The sequence below is a fragment of the Rana temporaria genome, chromosome 2 (assembly GCF_905171775.1).
Source record: "Rana temporaria chromosome 2, aRanTem1.1, whole genome shotgun sequence".
Taxonomy (NCBI): domain Eukaryota; kingdom Metazoa; phylum Chordata; class Amphibia; order Anura; family Ranidae; genus Rana; species Rana temporaria.
Window position 1 is genome coordinate 462,950,121 of NC_053490.1, and position 20,796 is coordinate 462,970,916.

Below are 20,796 nucleotides of genomic sequence, written 5' to 3' on the forward strand. Positions count from 1 at the left end.
CGATCGGGTCCGCAGAACCCGAGGGCGCGGTCACGGAGCTTCGGACCGGGTCGCGTGCACGCAACCCCACGGCTGGGCTTAAAGGGCCACGTACAGGTACATGGATGTGCCATTCTGCCAACGTATATCGATATCGACGTGAAGGGGTCCTTAAGTGGTTAAGGCAGGGCCTTGACCCTGTCATTATTGTGGGGCCCAAAGCAGCTGCACCATACTTACCAACTATCCCAGTTTAAATTCCCTTATCCCTTGAGGTTTTAGTCCAGTTCTGTTACTAATGCTGCCCATTTTTGCACTATTGTTGTGTACAGATGACTCACCTGTAGACCCTGTGTTTACATTTAAATACCAGCATTCATATGTAAATATCGGCGGACCGGCAGTGTTCATATGTAAATATAGGCAATATTCATATGTATATCATGCCGCCCTGAGGTCATATACACCATCACCTATACGGAATGCTGCCCACTGGGGACATAAAGGGGCATGCTGGATATTGATCACACCCTCCCTCCCCCCCAGCACTGCCACTGATCGCAGGAGTCCTAGGATCCCTAGGAGTTTTCTGTCTATTAATGGGTCCCCTCACCTACTCAGTCCATGGTGTGCAGGCAGTGAGGAGATTATGTGCTGTAACCTCTAGCAACCAATCCGTAAGAAGTAATGATATGCAGTAACCTCTAGCAACCAATCAGTGAGCAGTATTGATATACAGTAATCTCTAGCAACAAATCAACAAGCATAAATCATGTTCTGTAACCTCTAACTAATCAGTGAGTCGTAATGTGTGCTGTAACCTCTAGCAACCAGTCAGTGAGCAGTAATGATGCACTGTAATCTCTGGCAACCAATCACAATCGCTGCCTGATCTGATTCAGTAAATGGATTTTAAGCCTAGCTGCTATTTATTGTATGTCTCAAAGCAGGTGGAGAGTGAAACTGCATGGAGGGGGGGGGGGGGGGCAATATTTTTTTTGCCCAGGGTCCAATCAATATTAAAGACGGCCCTGATGGTGGATGTATGATGATGATGATCTAACATTCCATGTTTTTATAAACTTTATGTATATGAGTGTTATTCTCAGGGCCGATCCTCCCTATAGGCTCACTATGCTCCCTATAGGCTCACTATGCAAGCCGCTTCAGGCCCCGAAAACCGGCGAAGGACCCCCCAAATTACTAGAGGCCCCACCTGGTGAGAAGTCCTTTTCACCCCCTCACCCCACTTCTAAACTCGCTGGCTGAGTCATTTCCGACAGCAGAACACCCCCTCCCCCCACTTCTCAACTTTCTTTAATGTGACATGTCACTGTCGTCAGCGCCCCCCGCTTCTCATTTTTAATGTGCCATGTCATTTTGCTTAGGGCCCCAGGATCGGCACTGGTTATTCTTTTTAAAACTCAGACATTTCAAGTCTCTCACGAGGTGCGGTAGACTCCTGCATTTCTGCAGTGGACGCCGCACACCCGCAAGCGCCTCACGATCTCCCGGGAATGATCAGTGCGGCAGAAAACAGCTATGAACACCGATCTCCCTTATATAGATTTTTAGATGCCAGCTGCTTCTCCTTCTCTCCCTCCCATGGCTGTCGGTGATCACAGCTGTTTTCTGCTGCCGCACCGATCATTCCCTGCTGTTCTGTGTGCGACCCCCCCAGCCCCCTACGTGTCCTTCTCTCCGTCCTCTCCCCTGTTCTTCTCCGGCCCTATGTTCTGTTCTGTCGCCCTAGTCCTCCGACTCCGCCCCCCCGTCCTCTGCAGACAGCTCCCCTCCTCTCCCACCGGCTGCTGGGGGGGGCTGTCAGGAATTGGCCACAGTGGTCCGGATTCAGATACATTGGCGTATCTGTGCGGCCCGCGTAACGTATCTCCGATACGTTACGCCGCTCTAACTTTGGGCGCAAGTTCTTTATTCACAAAGAACTTGCGCCCTTAGTTAGAGCGGCGTAGCGTATGTGTTGCGGCGTAAAGCCGCGTAATTGAAATGGGGATGTAGGGGGCGTGTTTTATTTAAATTTCCCTTGACCCTGCGGTTTTTTTACGTTTTACTTGAACGGCGCATGCGCCGTCCGTAAAATCTCCCAGTGTGCATTGCTCTAAATGACGTCGCAAGGACGTCATTGCTTTCGACGTGAACGTAAATTACGTCCATCCGTATTCGCAAACGACTTACGCAAACAACGTAAATTTTCAAAACACGGCGTGGGAACGACGGCCATACTTAACATTAGCTATCCCTCATATAGCATGGGTAACTATACGCCGGAAAAAGCGAACGCAAACGGCGTAAAAAAAAGCGCCGGGCGGTCGTTCCTTTCTGAATCGGCGTAAATGCTCATTTGCATATTCGTCATGTAAAAATACGGAAGCGCCACCTAGCGGCCAGCCGGGAATTGCAGCCTAAGATCCGACGGTGTAAAACACTTACACCTGTCGGATATTTGGGATATCTATGCGTAACCTGATTCTATGAATCAGGCGCATAGATACGACTGTCGGAACTCAGAGATACGACGGCGTATCAGGAGATACGCCACCGTATCTCTTTCTGAATCCGGCCCAGTGAGCGAGATCACTCCTGTGATAACTGAGCAGAGTAAACTGAGGCGGTTTGCAGGTGCTATTGCGCTAAAAATAGCGCCTGCAAACCTACCCTAAACAGCTGCTGCTGTTTCTCCAGTGTGAAAGCCCACACTGGAGCGGCACGCTAGCAGGACGGTAAAAAAAAGTCCTGCAAGCCGCATCTTTGGAGCGGTAAAGGAGAGGTGTGTATAGCACTCCTCTTTGAAATCAATGGGACACCGCGTCTATACCACCAACAATGCGCCTCTTCAGAGGCGCATTGCGGGCGGATTTAACCCTTTCTCGGCCGCTAGCAGGGGTATAACCGCCCCGCTAAGCGGCCGAATAGCGGTGCAAAATTGGTGGTAAATCGCTGCTGCTCCCTCTGTCTCAGAGCCTCTGTCTCTGTTCATTCATCTTTAGGGCTGAGAAAGGGACTGGGGAATCTGTGTCCTCAGTCCCAAAGGGGAGATGTCAGGGGTCTTTTTATCTCACCAAAGGCCCCCAAAAAAATATAAAAAAAAATAATTGTAAAAAAATTAGAAAGAATAAAAAATAAAACAAATAAACTACTGACACCACTCTCCCCTGCCCTACTAACATAGCCCATTGCCACAACTCCCTCCCCTAAAAACCATTGTAATATGTATTTAAAACAAATTGAATTGTAAAAAAAATATTAAAAATAAAAAAAAAATACTGACACCGTCCACCTGGCCTTATAGTGGGAAGGGGGCACATTGAGCCTAGGTTCACACTGCTGTGAATTCAAAATCGCGGTAAAATGCACGATTTTACCACGATTACGCGGCTGCGATTTTGTCGCGATTTCGGCCGCAATTTAATGTAAATCGCGGCCCGAAATCACAAAAAGTAGTACAGGAACTACTTTTTGAAATCGCAGATGCGGCATCGCACTGATTAGGACAGTGCCATTGCCGACAATTGCCGCCGATTTGAGATGCGATTTGACATGTCAAATCGCATCTCAAATCGTTCCAAATCGTACCCAGTGTGAACCAGGGCTGAAAATGATTGTTTTTGTACGACTTTGCTTCCATCTTTACAAGGTAATGCAGCTCATGTAACTACATGAGGGATGATCCCTATAGTCTCTTATTACTGTTGGAAATGTTCTCATATGCGCTCTTCTATGGTCTGCCCTTAGACACCAAGGAATACAGTTGTACCAATGGCCGTTTATTTCTAAACTTTTAATTTTCGGAAAGGAAAGTGAACATTCAATTATCGCCTCACACTGACTTCTCTCCTCGCCCTCACATCTCCCCGCGGGGACAACCTGTGCCGCAGCACGCGCCCACACAACTCGATTCTGATTGGCTGCAGCAGGAAAAGAAAAATCCCGCGCGCAGTTCTACAGATCGGAGCGGGAAGCGGAGCTCCGTGTGGAGGAGGCTGAGCGGTGTCACGTGACCCCGGGGGGAGGCGGAGAAGTAAAAATGAAGAGAAGTTTCCCAGGTGACGGAGATGATCAGTGAGAGAGGAAGGAGAGAGACGAGCCTCAGTACAACCTCTCCTCCCGCTCAGTGTTAGGATCTGTACATTTACCTCATAGTGTGAGGAGAGGACACACGCCGTGTACAAGCTCACCTCCTCTGAGGGCGTGTTGTAGGATAGTGGGCTTAAAAACTGCACCCTCAGGGCCAGGTGTGGCCCTTTACTTTATCTGGCCCTTGGGGTACTGTTTCATGATGGAGCACAATGCCTTTCACTAACACCAACAATGGGGCACTATTTATCTCGCTGACACCAATAATGGGGCACAATTCCTCAGACTGACACCAATGATGGGGCACTATTCCTACCACTCACTGACACCAATGATGGGGCACTATTCCTCACACTCACTGACACCAATGATGGGGCACTATTCCTACCACTGACACCAATGATGGGGCACTATTCCTCCCACTGACACCAATGATGGGGCACTATTCCTACCACTGACACCAATGATGGGGCACTATTCCTCCCACTGACACCAATGATGGGGCACTATTCCTCTCACTGACACCAATGATGGAGTTTTATTTCTCCCACTGACACCAATGAAGGCGCAATATTCCTCCCACTGACACTGATGGGGCACTATTCCTCTTACTGACACCAGTGATGGGCAGTGTTGCCAACTGCCCGTTAATTTACGGGCAGTCTGTAAATGTCTGTTACGGGCAGCAGTGCCCAAAAAAAAGATGGCTGCGGGCCAAATGCACATGTGCCGTTCTGAAGCCATGTCCACACAACCTCTGACCCCCCTGTACCATGTCCAAACCACCTCTGACCCCCTGTGCCATGTCCACACAACCTCTGACCCCCTGTACCATGTCCACACAACCTCTGACCCCCTGTGCCATGTCCACACAACCTCTGACCCCCTGTACCATGTCCACACAACCTCTGACCCCCTGTACCATGTCCAAACCACCTCTGACCCCCTGTGCCATGTCCAGACAACCTCTGACCCCCTGTACCATGTCCACACCACCTCTGACCCCCCTGTACCATGTCCACACAACCTCTGACCCCCCTGTACCATGTCCACACAACCTCTGACCCACTGTACCATGTCCTCACAACCTCTGACCCCCTGTTCCATGTCCAGACCACCTCTGACCTCCATGTTCCATGTCCACACAACCTCTGACCTCTGTACCATGTCCACACATCCTCTGAACCCCCTGTACCATGTCCACACAACCTCTGACCCCCCTGTACCATGTCCACACCACCTCTGACCCCCTGTACCATGTCCACACCACCTCTGACCCCCTGTACCATGTCCACACAACCTCTGACCTCTGTACCATGTCCACACAACCTCTGACCCCCCTGTACCATGTCCACACAAACTCTGACCCCCCTGTACCATGTCCACACAACCTCTGACCTCTGTACCATGTCCACACAACCTCTGACCCCCCTGTACCATGTCCACACAACCTCTGACCCCCCTGTACCATGTCCACACAACCTCTGACCTCTGTACCATGTCCACACAACCTCTGACCCCCCTGTACCATGTCCACACAACCTCTGACCCCTGTACCATGTCCACACAACCTCTGACCCCCCTGTACCATGTCCACACAACCTCTGACCTCTGTACCATGTCCACACAACCTCTGACCCTTGTACCATGTCCACACGACCTCTGACCCCCTGTACCATGTCCACACCACCTCTGACCCCCCTGTACCATGTCCACACCACCTCTGACCCCCTGTACCATGTCCACACAACCTCTGACCTCTGTACCATGTCCACACAACCTCTGACCCCCCTGTACCATGTCCACACAACCTCTGACCCCCTGTACCATGTCCACACAACCTCTGACCCCCTTGTACCATGTCCACACCACCTCTGACCCCCTGTACCATGTCCACACAACCTCTGACCCCCCTGTACCATGTCCACACAACCTCTGACCTCTGTACCATGTCCACACAACCTCTGACCCACTGTACCATGTCCTCACAACCTCTGACCCCCTGTTCCATGTCCAGACCACCTCTGACCTCCATGTACCATGTCCACACAACCTCTGACCTCTGTACCATGTCCACACAACCTCTGACCCCCCTGTACCATGTCCACACCACCTCTGACCCCCTGTACCATGTCCACACCACCTCTGACCCCCTGTACCATGTCCACACCACCTCTGACCCCCTGTACCATGTCCACACAACCTCTGACCTCTGTACCATGTCCACACAACCTCTGACCCCCCTGTACCATGTCCACACAACCTCTGACCCCATGTACCATGTCCACACAACCTCTGACCTCTGTACCATGTCCACACAACCTCTGACCCCCCTGTACCATGTCCACACAACCTCTGACCCCCCTGTACCATGTCCACACAACCTCGGACCTCTGTACCATGTCCACACAACCTCTGACCCCCCTGTACCATGTCCACACAACCTCTGACCCCCCTGTACCATGTCCACACAACCTCTGACCTCTGTACCATGTCCACACAACCTCTGACCCCCCTGTACCATGTCCACACAACCTCTGACCCCCTGTACCATGTCCACACCACCTCTGTACCATGTACACACAACCTCTGACCCCCTGTACCATGTCCACACAACCTCTGACCCCCGGTGGAGAAAAACACAGCACTATATCAAGGAGAGACGGGTATAGAGAACGAACAATGCCACATATAGAGCCTCAGAGATATAGTGTCAGCTAGAATACAAATCAAGTATCAAAAGAATGGGAATTTTATTGGATAATAAATAATAAACCAATACAAAAATGCATAAAATTATCAAATCAAAACAAACAGCGTCCTCACTGCACGTGCATTGACAATGGGAACCATAGAAAAGCACTGCGTAAGCGATGTGCAATATTGAAATTACACCTCCAGAACAAGGCAGTCTTTATGTGGATGTAAAAAGAAGGGCAAAAATGCAAAGGGCTACAGTCAATGGCTGAGGGGGACACACGGGGAAGGAAGTCTGTGTGGGGAGTTGGATGGTAGCTAATGAAGTCTCACCCCATACACACTGATCTGAAGGGATCTGGGAAGCAATGGATGAACTAACATCATCTGTGACCAAACATAAGGTAGACCCAGTTTTCAGCAGTAGGAGCGAGTGGCAGATATTCATATCTAGTACATGATATACCTTGCCCTGGTTTGAGGATGGATACTCTGCAGATGATGAATATTACCGTGCTCTGTCGTCAGCTGGGATGAAGGTAGCGGCAATGTTCCATAGAGCCAATGGCCGTAACAGCTGAGTGAGGGATATCCTTGTTTTTCATCCGTTTTCCAAGTTCCTCTTTGCAGTGTATGCCACGCTGGGCTCTGAGTCCCATCACCCAGAGTATATGGGGAGTGACACCATGCGATTTGGGTAGGCTTGTGGATAGCCGCTAGGTGTAGTACCCCAGAATCCCGTGTCCCACACTTCTATGCTAGAGTCCGTCCGCGCCGTGAATGCTTGACGGTGATGCAGAGGTGACTGTCAGACGCTCAGAAGAATGACGTCAACATGTTTCGCTGGGAAACCCCAGCTTCATCAGGACCTGACGACAGAGAACAGTAATATTCATCATCTGCAGAGTATCCATCCTCACACCAGGACAAGATATATCATGTACTAGATATGAATATCTGCCATTCGTTCTACTGCTGGAAACTGGATCTACTTCATAAAATAATTCATTTGTCATACATTGGCACAATGGACTTCAAATATTTTGAACACAAGAATTTTTGATGAATGCACTTTACTAATGAATACGATTTTCTTGCATGAAGCACACAGTTTTTTCTTTTGCACTTTTTTTTAACAGCATTTGCACTTTTTTGGATGATAAATGAATTATTTAATGCTATGACACAGAGTTTATCATTATACATGATTGTTGGATTGAATGTATTTCACATGTGTACTGTAAAGCCCCATACACACTATCAGTTTTCCTGAAGGTTTTTCTCTTCAGGTTTACCAAAACCATGTAGTGCAAGGGCCTGCCTGATTGCATACAAATTGAAACTCTTGACCTCATATTAGATGGTTTTGGTAAACCCGAAGAGAAAAACCTGCAGGAAAACTGATAGTCTGTATGGTGCTTTAGACCCCTTTCACACTGAGGCGCTTTGCAGGCACTATAGTGCTAAAAAAAGCACCCTGAACCAGCGGCTCCACTCACTCCAGTGTGAAAGCCTGAGGGCTTTCACACTGGAGCGGTGCGCTTGCAGGGCGTCAGAAAAAGTCCTGCCAGCAGCTTCTTTGGAGCGCATTAGTAGCGGTGAACTCCCCAGTGTGAAAGTAGCCTAGGGGATTAGGGTTATAGTCGTGGGTTCACTATCTATCACCAGATTGTGGGATTATATAAATTTGTGCTGCTTGCTTCTTTTTTTTTTGCCAATTAACTGGTGATCATAGGCAAGAGCAGGGGGTGTGCCTAGCCTAGTCACCCCACGCGCATTAGCATTATCACTAATCGCTTAATGCAGTAGACTACACACACCTATGCTGGTGATTCACCGGTACTTAGATATTCATATCTTTGGCACTAGTTTTTCTTGTTGTTTGTCCAAATGTCAGTTTTTATCGGGTCTATTCACGAATACGCGAAAAGAGGTGAATTGTCAGAAAAATTGCAAAATCTAAGCCAAAGTGTCTGAAATAGAAAAAAAAAGGGGGGGGGGACTCTCATTGAAATATTTTTAGTTCAGCTTTTTTGGACTATTTTTTTACCATGTCCCTAAAAAAAAAAATTACCTTAGTTCACTGAATAGTTCATTGAGACAAAACTGATCTTTATAAAAAGACGTATTAAAATATTTGAATAAAATCAATACATAACACTGGATTACATCTTAGTTTATTTATTTTTATTTTTATTAGGGTGAACATTTAACAAAACATTAAAAAGAACATTTATAATCTAAAAAAGAACAGTCTCAAAAAACAATAAAAAATTATACGAAAAAAACAAAACACACACAAAATAAAAATTGCAGTAATATGCGATACTATGTTAAGCAGTGATGAAGTGCACTAATTCAAGAAGCTAAACAGCAAAAAGGCAAATATGCATAAAGGACTATCCCTAATTTAAAAATACAATAATATGCGAAACAGTGATAAAAATGCTTGGATCAAAAGCAGGTATTCATCTATTTTTACATAAATAAAAAATAAGTCCCAATTACTAAGTGCATGTGCATCAAAACTAAGGATGAGCTCCGGCTTTTTTGTAAAGCCCACATGCAGAGCCCGCCAGGAAGTCGGCACAGCGCTGCGCTAATCACAGGCAGTCACACATTGTCCCCCGATGCACGGCTGCAGAGATCGGGACATGTTTCACTGCCTGTGATTAGCTTAGCGCAGTGCCAACTTCCTGGTGAGCTCTGCACGTGGGCTTTGCGAACACGCCGGAGCTCATCCTTAATCAAATCATGATGAGATGTGAAGATCACATGCTCAAAAAACAGTTCTTGAAAGTTGTGAACACAATTGTTCCCACCATCCAGGCATCCACCAGGAGTGTGCCCTAGCAGCTCACCTTAAAGGATCACTAAAGGAATTTTTTTTTTTTTTGCTAAATAGCTTTCTTTACCTTACTGCAGTACTGGTTTCATGTCCTCATTGTTCGTTTTTGCTTTGAAGTAGCTGTAATTCTGCTGTGATCTCCACACTTCCTGCTTGTCTGGCTCCTTATGAAAAAACTCATGGCAGCTTTTCACTGTGGTCTAAGCTATGTGTCTAAAACTCCTCAGAACCAATCAGATTCATTTTAAAAACAAAACACTGCCCTGGATTTGTTTGTTTTTGTTCTGTGGGTCTCTTTACTTCACATAAACATGAAACCAGTTTAAAACCGCAAGTGAAACTAGAGGCACATTATATGATAGAATTTAATCTATTTTTAATCATTTTTAAAAGGAATCAGTTAACTTTTATGTCTCTATACCCTGTAAACAGTCATTTCAGCAAAAAATTTTTTTTCCTTTAGTGACCCTTTAAACAAAGCCCACAACAGGTCTAGTGGAGGTTCACCCTAAAAAGTGGAGGTTCACCCTAAAACAATTATCTAACATTACATCCAGCATACTAACGACATGTACAGTATGCAGGTATTTTTTTGTTGCTATACATACCGTTATATTGTTATTTTGCCCCCGGCTTCCGGGTTTTGATTCCCGCGGGACTTGGCGTTCCTATCCCTGGGTTAGATGATTGACGACTGGTGAAAAACTTCCCATGGCGCACAAGGCGCGTCACCAGTTTTCCGTAAATAGCCGACCTGTGAGTCGGCACTATACGGCGCCTGCGCCCGCCGTGTAGAGCTGACTGCGCAGGCGCCATATAGAGCCGACTCGCAGGTCGGCTATTTACGGAAAACTGGTGACACGCCTTGTGCGCCATGGGAAGTTTTTCACCAGACGTCAATCATCTAACCCAGGGGTAGGAACGCCCAGTCCCGCGGGAATCAGAACGCAGAAGGCGGGGGGGAAATAACAATATAACTGTATGTATAGCAAAAAAAAATACCTGCATACTGTACATGTCGTTAGTATGCTGGATGTAATGTTAGATAATTGTTTTAGGGTGAACCTCCACTTTAATGGCAGTTCACGTTCCACTCGCTTGCATAGAAATCCACAGCTGGTCTGACAAGGCTTTAATATATGGATCCTTTTTGGAAACTCACCTTCCATTTCACTCTCTTCTCCTAAAAGCGCCACTAGACCTGTTGTGATCTGGTTGCTGTGATAGCGAGCTGATGTTGTAGAGCGTTTCCTTGATGTACTGTAAAGTGCAGCTCACAATCTGGCGCTCCTTTCCGACCGCAAAAGACTGCACCCAGGGCAAGTTGCTGATCCATTTATGGCCAGCCTAATGCCGCGTACACGCGATCATTTTTCGGCATGAAAAAAACAACGTTTTAAAAAAAATGTCATTTAAAATGATCATGTGTGGGCTTCACATCATTTTTCGGGTTCTGAAAAACGACAAAAAATAAAATTCGAACATGCTGCATTTTTTTAACAATGTTTTAAACAATGTCTTTTTTTGAGTTGTAAAAAATGATCGTGTGTGGGCTAAAACGACGTTAAAAACCAGCGCATGCTCAGAAGCAAGTTATGAGACGGGAGCGCTCGTTCTGGTAAAACTACCGTTTGTAATGGAGTAAGCAAATTCATCACGCTGTAACAGACAGAAAAGCGCAAATCGTCTTTTACTAACACGAAATCAGCTAAAGCAGCCCCAAGGGTGGCGTCATCCGCATGGAACTTCCCCTTTATAGTGCCGTCGTACGTCACCGCGCTTTGCTAGAGCATTTTTTTTAAACGATCGTGTGTGGGCAACGTAGTTTTAATGATAAAGTTGGAAAAAACAAAGTTTTTTCTAGATGCTGAAAAATGTCGTTTTTTACATGCCGAAAAATTATCACGTGTACGCGGCATAAGAGTTCAGTGCAAAGGAGGTTAGAAGCTCAATGGATTTCTGACAGCCCCGTCTTCTGAAGAAAATGCTGTAGCATGACTCAGTATTACCTATAAAGTGTTTGGATAGTGATAATGTTTAACAACCTTGTTTAGCAGATATTTTTTGTTTAGCAGCCTGTCTTCAGCCTTTACCTATCTTCAGCCAAAAGAAAAGAAACAGACAACCACTAATCTCAGTTCCTCAAAAAAATGAAGGCTTTGGTTTTGCTCCAGAGAGTGTTGAATTCTCCTCCATGCCACCAGCAGATACAGGTTAGCCAAGACATGTTTTCTTTCCTTCAGCTCCGGAAGGTTTACACCCTTCATGACCAGGCAATTTTTATGTGATACGGCACTGTGTTACTTTAACTGACAATTGCATGGTCATGCGACGCTGTACCCAAATAAAATTTATGTCCTTTTCTTTCCAGAAATAGAGATTTCTTTTGGTGGTATTTGATCAACTCTGCAGTTTTTATTTTTTGCACAAAAAATGAACAAAAAAAGAGCGACAATTTTGAAAAAAAGTTTAGGCCTATATGTATTCTGCTACATATTTTTGGTAAAACAATCCCAATAGGCGTATATTGATTGGTTTTCACAAAAGTTATAGCATCCACAAACTGTGGGATATTTTTATGGAATTTTTTTACTAGTAATGGTGGCAATCAATGACTTATAGCGGGAAGCGACATTACGGCCGACACATCTGACACTAATGCCGCGCACACACGATCATTTTTCGGCATGAAAAAAAACAACGTTTTTAAAAACGTCATTTTAAATGATCGTGTGTGGGCTTCACATAGTTTTTCGGCTTCTGAAAAACGACAAAAAAAAATTCAAACATGCTGCATTTTTTCACGTCGTTTTTTAAAATGTCGTTTTTCATGTTGTTAAAAATCAACCAACAATAGCAGAAGTTGACCAAAGGGTGGCGGTAAAGAGCAGAAAATAACTGAAAAACCACATGATTTTGGGAAAGTTTGCTGAAAAAGTCCTGCTGTGTGTATGCATACCAAGTTCACGGCCAACGCCCTTCAAACAAAAATCCACGGAAAAGTTTGTTTGAAGTCCGACCGTGTGTATGAGGCTTTAGAGCTGATTGGAGGGAATGGACACACCCCCTTCACAGCGCACAGAAACCGAGCCGAGGCTGTCAATCACGGATTGTTTGCTGGAGATTCCTACCCTGTCAGGTGTCAGGAAAGCTTGTTAGAAGGAATCCATGTGGATAGCAGAGGAACAGGGCAGCAGACAGAAATGTCATGTTCCATCGCTGGCTTCAGTGTATAGGAGGGACAGCTGACAATGGCTGCCCCATAGTAAGCCAATGGGGGATGTCATTGCCCAAGCTCTACAGCTGTTGTCGCTGCTCTGTCCTCCACGCTGAAGCTGGTGTCCTGACGAAAATGATTAGGACCCCCCTGTACTGCGCAGGCACGACGCTTGCGCAGTACCAACCTCAACTGAGCCTATGAAAATAGCCGAACATGTAGAGCTGAAAGTCTATCACATATGCCGCACGCTCCCGATGCTAGTGCTACTCTGCAAGAGGCCGGGGTGATTTTAACAATAAAGTACACGTCTTAGCGGGGCGGGTTTTGCAATGACAATGTTGATGGGCAGATTTGCATATTTAACTCAGATGGCCAACACGCCCTGCTAACACTGACTCTCAGCTCTACTTCGGCTATTTTCGGAGACTCGCTGCGCATGCGCAGTACAAGGGGGTTCTTATCCGCCGGGCGGAACTTATTCAGCAGAACACCGGCACCATTGGAAAGATCATGTGACTGAACCTGAGTGACTTCAGAATAAGTAAGTATCGGGATATTTCCTTTTACAGGGTAGATAGAATAAGCTTAGAATGGGGGTGGGAGCAGATTGTAGCTTAGTTAGCTTTTGATTGAAATTGCACTTTTAATTATTTTTATGTTTCCATTCAGATTCCATGTGGGGAAGCAGAACTTACCAGGCGGGTAATGGAGCAAAAAAGGTAGACTATAGGTAAGAACATTAATTAAATTATGTTTTATGTTATATTTTTATTATAGGGTGAAGAACGATTATGTTTCAATGCTTGATATGTGTTGTGAGGTTTGTTGTAAACTAAATTTGGCAAAAATGTAGATTAATGTTTCCTCATAGCACATTTTGTAAATTCTATTTATCATTTTATTGGGAATACATTTAAGATTTGAGTTTTGCATTGGTCTTTTATTTATACACATTATTAGAATAAATGTCCTTTTAAAATTAACTTACAATGTGCTTTTCCACTGAATCTTTTATGAATATGTCTATACATAAACTACATAATCAATAACTAACCTCATTTGTCATGCAAAATAACGCACTGGCTAATTCTCCTCTTATATTTTGTACAATAAAAACTTTTCAAGGTATGTCGTATTTACTGGTGCTCTAGAAAACATGCTGTTCTTAGTCTGACTTGCTTTACAACTTTTAAGGTATTACCACAAGTGCATGTGGAAATGTTCATCTGGATCATAGTCGTAGCATCCCGCTTGTTGGTTTTGCGAATAACAAATTGAAGTGTAACACATAACACGGTTCTTATTTTATACAATTCATTTAGCATCCTTATTTTTTATTTTTTATTAACAACTCATATAACTGTAAAGTATAATTTGAATCTGGTCCTTCAAATCACGTTGATTACAGTACAGTTTTTACTGTAGTGGCCTTTATATTTAATTGAATAAATACTGTACCAAGTGTTTTTACTGTCCCTGTTAGTGTTTTCATCTTACAGTAATAATGATGGTCAAAGCTATATTTTTTTTTACATGTAGCCTACAGGTTCCACTCCCTGTGCTGCAAGCCTTTTTTAACCAATTGTATATGTATAGCTTTTTAATATGTTTCCAAAAGTGCATTGTAAGTTGTTGTTTACATGGAACGTGTGGCTAACAGATAGAAACATAGCTGAAAGGGGTTGTAAAGGTTTGTTTTTTTTTTTTTCTAAATAGGTTCCTTTAAGCCATGGCTCGACAAACCCAGGCGCCCGGTTGCAATTGTGACTAGAATTAGCGACCTGGCGTTTGGGTCGGCACAGCTGGGGTAACCTGTGATCACGTCGGCCACGCCGGCCGGTAATTGAGACCGCAGCTTTGCGGCCTTCTGTAGGCCTATGCTTCTTTCTTTAATTTTGCGTCCTCTTGTGGTGGCCGTTGGTATTGCAAGACAACCAGCAATGCTAATGGAGCTTCCCTGCCTGTTTTCATTGCCCAACAATCTCCTTCTCTTAGAACCCCCAAACATTATATATATTTTTTATTCTAACACACTAGCGAATAAAATGGCGGTCGTTACAATACTTTCTGTCACACCGTATTTGCGCAGCGGTCTTACAAGCGCACTTTTTTGGGGAAAAAATACACTTTTTAAATAAAAAAATAAGACAGCAGTAAAGTTATCCCAATTTTTTTATATCGTGAAAGATAATGTTACGCTGTGTAAATTGATACCCAACATGTCACGCTTCAAAATTGCGTCCGCTCGTGGAATGGTGACAAACTTTTACCCTTTAAAATCTCCATAGGCAACGTTTAAAAAATTCTACAGGTTGCATGTTTTGAGTTACAGAGGAGGTCTAGGGCTAGAATTATTGCTCCCACTCTACCAATCACGGCGATACCTCACATGTTTGATTTGAACACCGCTTTCATATGTGGGTGATACTCACGTATTTGTTCGCTTCTGCATGCAAGCTCGGCGGGACGGGACGTGTTCCTGGCTCCTAACTTTTTTTGCTGGCCCCTAGATTCCAAGCAAATTTGTCAAGCCCTGCTTTAAGCTAGTGCATTGTTGGTTCACTTACCTTTTCCTTCGATTTCCCTTCTAAATGTTTTTTTCTTTGTCTGAATTTCTCACTTCCTGTTCCTCCTCAGTAATCTGTTCTGGCTGACTAACCCCCAGCCAGAACATGGGGGCAAGCTTACTGATGAGAAACAGGAAGTGAGTTATTCACACAAAGAAAAAAAAACATTTAGAGGGGAAATCAAAGGAAAAGGTAAGTGAACCAACAATGCACTAGCTTAAAGGAACCTATTTAGAAAATAAAAAATGAACCTTTACAACCCCTTTAAAGTATATGTAAAACCCTCACCTTGTAAAACAACCCATTCAGTTTAAAATAGAAATGAAAGGCAAAACATTTGTGAGTATATGTATGTGTATATATGTGTATATATATATATATATATATATATGTGTGTATAAATACCCATTTCCCCCCTCTTTTTTTAAAGTGATCACATAATCTCTGTTCTCTGCTGCAGAAAGAGCTCAGGGAACTGGAGTAGAAGAAACAGCAGCACACTGATCTTCCCAGTGAATGGCTGTGCAGAGCGGTGTCAGAACAAGTCTGACCATTGGAGGAGAGCCCACTGAGAGCCCACTGAGTTCTCGCAGCCAGAGAACTGGTCATGCTGTGCTATCATGCCTAGTGTGGTCAGTTTTTAATGTGAAAGCAGAGGGACTGGCTGCAAAACCAGGGATTTTACACAAAGCAAGCATTACAGGTACATGCACGTGATCCAGTACTTCCAGGTAGGGGGGGGGTGGGCTGTGCTGTCATTCGCTACAGCACAAACAGATCAGCAGATTCCAGCCAATGATGATGAATCCACTGATTGGCTGAGGGAATGATAGATAAAAACACAGAGCTTTCTACAGACAGCAAAAACGTGTACATTTTTTTTGACATTTTTCTTTAAAAATCCGAAAATCGCTCAGTAAAACCGTACACAACACACAGAGTAAACATAGTTAAAGCGGATGTCCCCTGAAAAAAAAAAAAATGAAAAGCCAGCAGCTACAAATACTGCAGCTGCTGACTTTTAATATCAGCACACTTACCTGTCCTGGAGTCCAGCGCCGTCCGCAGCAGAGGACGAGAGATCGCTCGTCACTCTGCTACCCCCCGCCATGCTCGGTGAGGGAACCAGGAATTGAAGCGCTCCGGCTTCACTGCCCGGTTCCCTACGGCGCATGCACGAGTCACGCTGCGCCTGCTGAGTGGCTCCCGCTGTGTTCTGGGAGCGGAGTGTTTCCAGAACACAACGGGGGGGGGGGGGGGCAGGAGGTGACATCCTCCCTGTAGTCTACCTGCAGACTGTGTGGCCGGAAGTGGGTGCAAATACCTATCTTTAGACATGTATCTGCACCCCCCTGAAAGGTGTCAAATGTGACACCGGAGGAGGGAGGGTTACGATCAGCGGGAGTTCCACTTTAGGGTGGAGCTCCGCTTTAAGCACCAAGTTAACCTCTTGATTGCCCCTAAATGTTAATCCCTGCACTGCCAGTGTCAGTACGGTGACAGGGTATAGTATTATCACTGATCACTTCATTAATGTCACTGATGATGTCAATGTCAGTTACTCAGTCCCCCAGCGTCAGTTAGTGTCAGATTGCCTGCTACTCTATCTTGTCCCACTAAGTCGCTGATCGCCACCATAACTAGTATAAAAATTGAAATAAAAAATTCCCAGTGTATATTCCATTGTTTGTAGAAGCTATGCAAACTAATTAATATACACTTATTGGGATTTCTATCAAGGACATGTAGCAGAATACATAATGGCTTAAATTTATGAAGAAATTCGATTGTTTTAAGTTTTTTTTTATTGTATATGTTTTATAGCAGAAAGAAAAAAAAACATTTTTTTTTAAAATTTCGGTATATTTTCGTTTATATTATATTATAAAAAAAAATCCAGCGGTGATCAAATACCACCAAAAGAAAGTTCTATTTGGGTGAGAAAAATTATATAAATTTTGTTTGGGTACAGCATCGCATGACTGCGCAATTTCCATTTAAAGTAGTGCAGTTCTGAATAGCAAAAAATAGTCATGAAGGGGGTAACATTTTTCAGAGCTGAAGTGGTTAAAGAATATGTATACCCAACATTTTATAGTCTTGTTCTCTTTATATTGCTTCCTTTGAGTGAAATCCCTGGTGTCCCTGCCAGTCCTGCTTTACTAATAAAAACTGACCACACCAAGCAGTGGTCAGTTCTCTAGCTATGCTGTGAATTCAGCCTGTCCTGAAACCCCCCCCAGGCACAGCCTTTCATTAGGAAGATCAGTGCACTGCTGCTTCCCCTCCGCTAGCTGTTATGAAGCAGAGAACAGAGGGAATGTGATCTCTTAGATACCTTTCACACTGGGTCGGTTTGCAGGCGCTATAACGTAAGTATCACCCTGCCTGTAAAATAGGTGAAAGGGATAAGGTTTCTGTGGTGTCATGTGTTCTGCCTGAAGACTTAAAAAAGGTAAATATTAAAACTTAATAATAAGCATAAAATACTATCAGTGTGGAGTCAGAAGGGGAGAAGTCCACAGTAGGGGCAATACAACTCTGCAGAGGTGCTTTGCCGGAGGTATAGCCACAGCCTGTATACCGCTCCTCCACCGTTCCTGCCCATTGAAATCAACGGGCCGTGGCTATACCTCCGGCAATGCACCTCTGCAGAGTTGTATTGCCCCTACTGTGGACTTCCCCCCTTCTGACTCCACACTGATAGTATTTTATTCTATTTATTAAGTTTTAATACTTACCTTTTTTAAGTCTTCAGGCAGAACCCATGATACCACAGAAACCTTATCCCTTTCACCTATTTTACAGGCAGGGTGATACTTACTGATTCAGAAAGTGGAGCTGACTTGATGACCTCAGTGTCCCTTTCTGCACCAGAACCTTGTGAATGAAGGGCACCATGATGATGCCCCTTAGGAGCTGGAGCCATGACACCCTGTACTTAAAATTTGTGCTAAGTCTTCTGGATTAAATGACGCTGGACACCATTCAACCCAGAGATCTGAGGGCATCTTGTGGTAAAGAGGTATTACATAGGCAGCTCCAGATTAATGTTGAGTATTGCAGCCAGAGCTACTTTTTTATTGTAGGTCACAGGACACAGAGCTTTCTTCATATCCATGATGGTAAGGAGAGGAAAACACCTGTTTGGAGTTGGAGGAATCTGCTCAGGTGGAGGCTGCATCTGCCAAAAAAAGCTTAGAGACAATTTTTGCCACCGTGGATGAGGTATATTGCTGCCTCAAGCAAAAACGACCAGTGTCCACACAGCCACAAGTCACCTGTACGGTCTAGGAAGGCCCCTAAGCGTTCGAAGTCTTTTCCCATGAAATCTGTTGTGGAGGATGCCCTTTACGATGAATGGCCACATACTGAAAAGATTTACCTTCCCCCTAAACACTTTGCTTAGCAGTACCCTATGAAGGAAGATTTTTGCAAAAAAAAAAAGCTGTCCTCTCTGCAGTTTCCTGCCTTAACAACCCCCAGTTTCTGTGGGGGAAGTTCCAGTTTTTAAAGATCGGGTGGACAAGTGCTATGCAACCAACTATCTCTTGCAGTATGTTCTAAACAGAAGATTCATAACCCATTCTTATGGACCATTTACTCTTGCAGCCGCTGGAATTTTTTCCCTGGGCCTTGCAAAACTGTGTAAACTGTCTGGGTAATGCTCTTGAACAGATCTCCAGGGTGAGTCTCCTGTCTATTCAGATGTGGAGAATCTTGTGGCTCAAGTATTGGTTGGTGGAGCTGGTGTGTAGAAAAGTCTGGAGAGGCTGCCCTTTGAAAAGGAATGACTCTTTGGTGCCATATTCTGTGTAAAACAGCACATTCCAGCTTTATTTCCCATCCCAGAAGCAGAAAACTGGCAGGCTGACTTTCTTAGTCAACAGCTGGATCTGGGAGAGTGGTCTTTCCACCCTGAAGTATTTTAGGATCTTTGTCACAGATGGGGAACACCGGTTGGGGACCTTTTGTCATCCAGGTTCAACAACAAACTAGGCAGGTTCATTCCCAGATCCAGATATTCCAGGCCTTTTGAGTGGATGTCTGATGCATTTCCTCTATTGAAGATTCTTCCTTAGCTACTTCGCAAGATCTATACAGATGGAATTCTGGTGATCCTCATCACCCTACCTGGCCCAGAAGAACCAGGTACATGGAACTGCTCCGACTTCTGGTAGACTTTCAATGGGCCCTTCTGGATCTTCTGTCACAGGGGCCAGCCTACAATCTTGTTTCTCGATTGCTAACTTTGATGGCCTGGCTGCTGACTCCCAGTTCCTAAGGGACAGGTGCTTGTTAGATTTAGTGATTAATTTCCTATGCTTTTCTGTCTCAAGAAGTTGACTTCTTACAAAGACTATTATTGCACCTCAAAAGCCTATTTTGCATAGTGCAAGCAGAGTAAATTCCATTTGAGACAATACTCTGTGGGACATATCCTGGCTTTCCTTCAGTGGGGCTTGGATCTGCAGTTGGCCTTGAGTATCCTTAAGAGGCAGACCTCAGCCTTGGCTGCGCTTTTTTAGCGACCGCTGGCCTCTCACTGCCTGGTGAAGGCCTTGGTCCAGTGGTTTTGTTAACCTAGATCCCTTTCAGTATAACAGTGCGTTCTTAAACTGGTCTTATCCACCCTTCAAAAACCTCCCTTTGATACAATTAAGAAAATTGTTTTGGATCTTCTAATGCACAAAGGTTGTCACTATTACTTCATCCAGGCATTTCTAGGCTTGTGTCCTTATTGTGCAAGGAGTCCTTTCTAGCATTGCACAAGGATAAAGATGTCTTGAGGCCTAGGGACTTCTTCTTGTCCGGGGTTCGCTTATCCCTCAGCTACAGCAATGTTCACACAATCCAATTGCCTCTTTGTCCTTATAGGAAACTCTCACAAGGGGCCTCTCGTTCCACCATTAATAAGTGGACATTACAGGTCATTGTTTAGGCCTATTCCCTGATGGACATGGTTTCTCCTTAGAGCACTAGATCCATTGGTGCCTCCTGGGACTTTCAGCACCAGGCATCTATTTCCCAGATTTGTAAGGCTGCATTTGCTAAGTTATACAAGCTGGATGTGCAGGCATTTGCTGATTCCCTAAGGTGCTTCAAGCTGTCAGGTTCAAGTTCTCCTCTCTGTTCTATGGACCTGTTGGCATTTGCCATGTTATCCATCTCTCACTTCTGTTGCTTTTTTTCTCTAATATACAATTGAGAAAATTGGATTTTTTTGACCCGAAGGTTAGGAGTTGCCAGTGTCAAATCACCTTAAGGTAGATGAAATTAGTCAAGGGTGGCTGCTAATCATGAAGACAGGCCATTAGGAATTTTTGAGGAAATGGCAGATCTCTACTACTATTTCAGCATTTAGAAATGATAGATCACTTTGGAAAGCT

The 20,796-nt window shown here is 44.7% G+C and overlaps 1 protein-coding gene across 3 annotated transcripts in view; it reads left to right on the forward strand.

Moving 5' to 3' along the window:
• Positions 1-3,871: 3,871 nt before the first annotated feature.
• Positions 3,872-20,796, forward strand: part of SPATA22 (spermatogenesis associated 22) — a 30,696-nt gene continuing 13,771 nt past the window's right edge. Inside the window, exons 1-3 of one of the 3 annotated variants that reach the window (XM_040338649.1) lie at positions 3,872-4,043; positions 11,692-11,832; positions 13,509-13,569. In XM_040338649.1, coding sequence (XP_040194583.1) covers positions 4,025-4,043; positions 11,692-11,832; positions 13,509-13,569 — 221 coding nt within the window. In that variant the 5' untranslated portion in view covers positions 3,872-4,024. The remainder of the gene's footprint in view (positions 4,044-11,691; positions 11,833-13,508; positions 13,570-20,796) is intronic. The other 2 variants (XM_040338647.1, XM_040338648.1) reach the window with 2 other exon arrangements.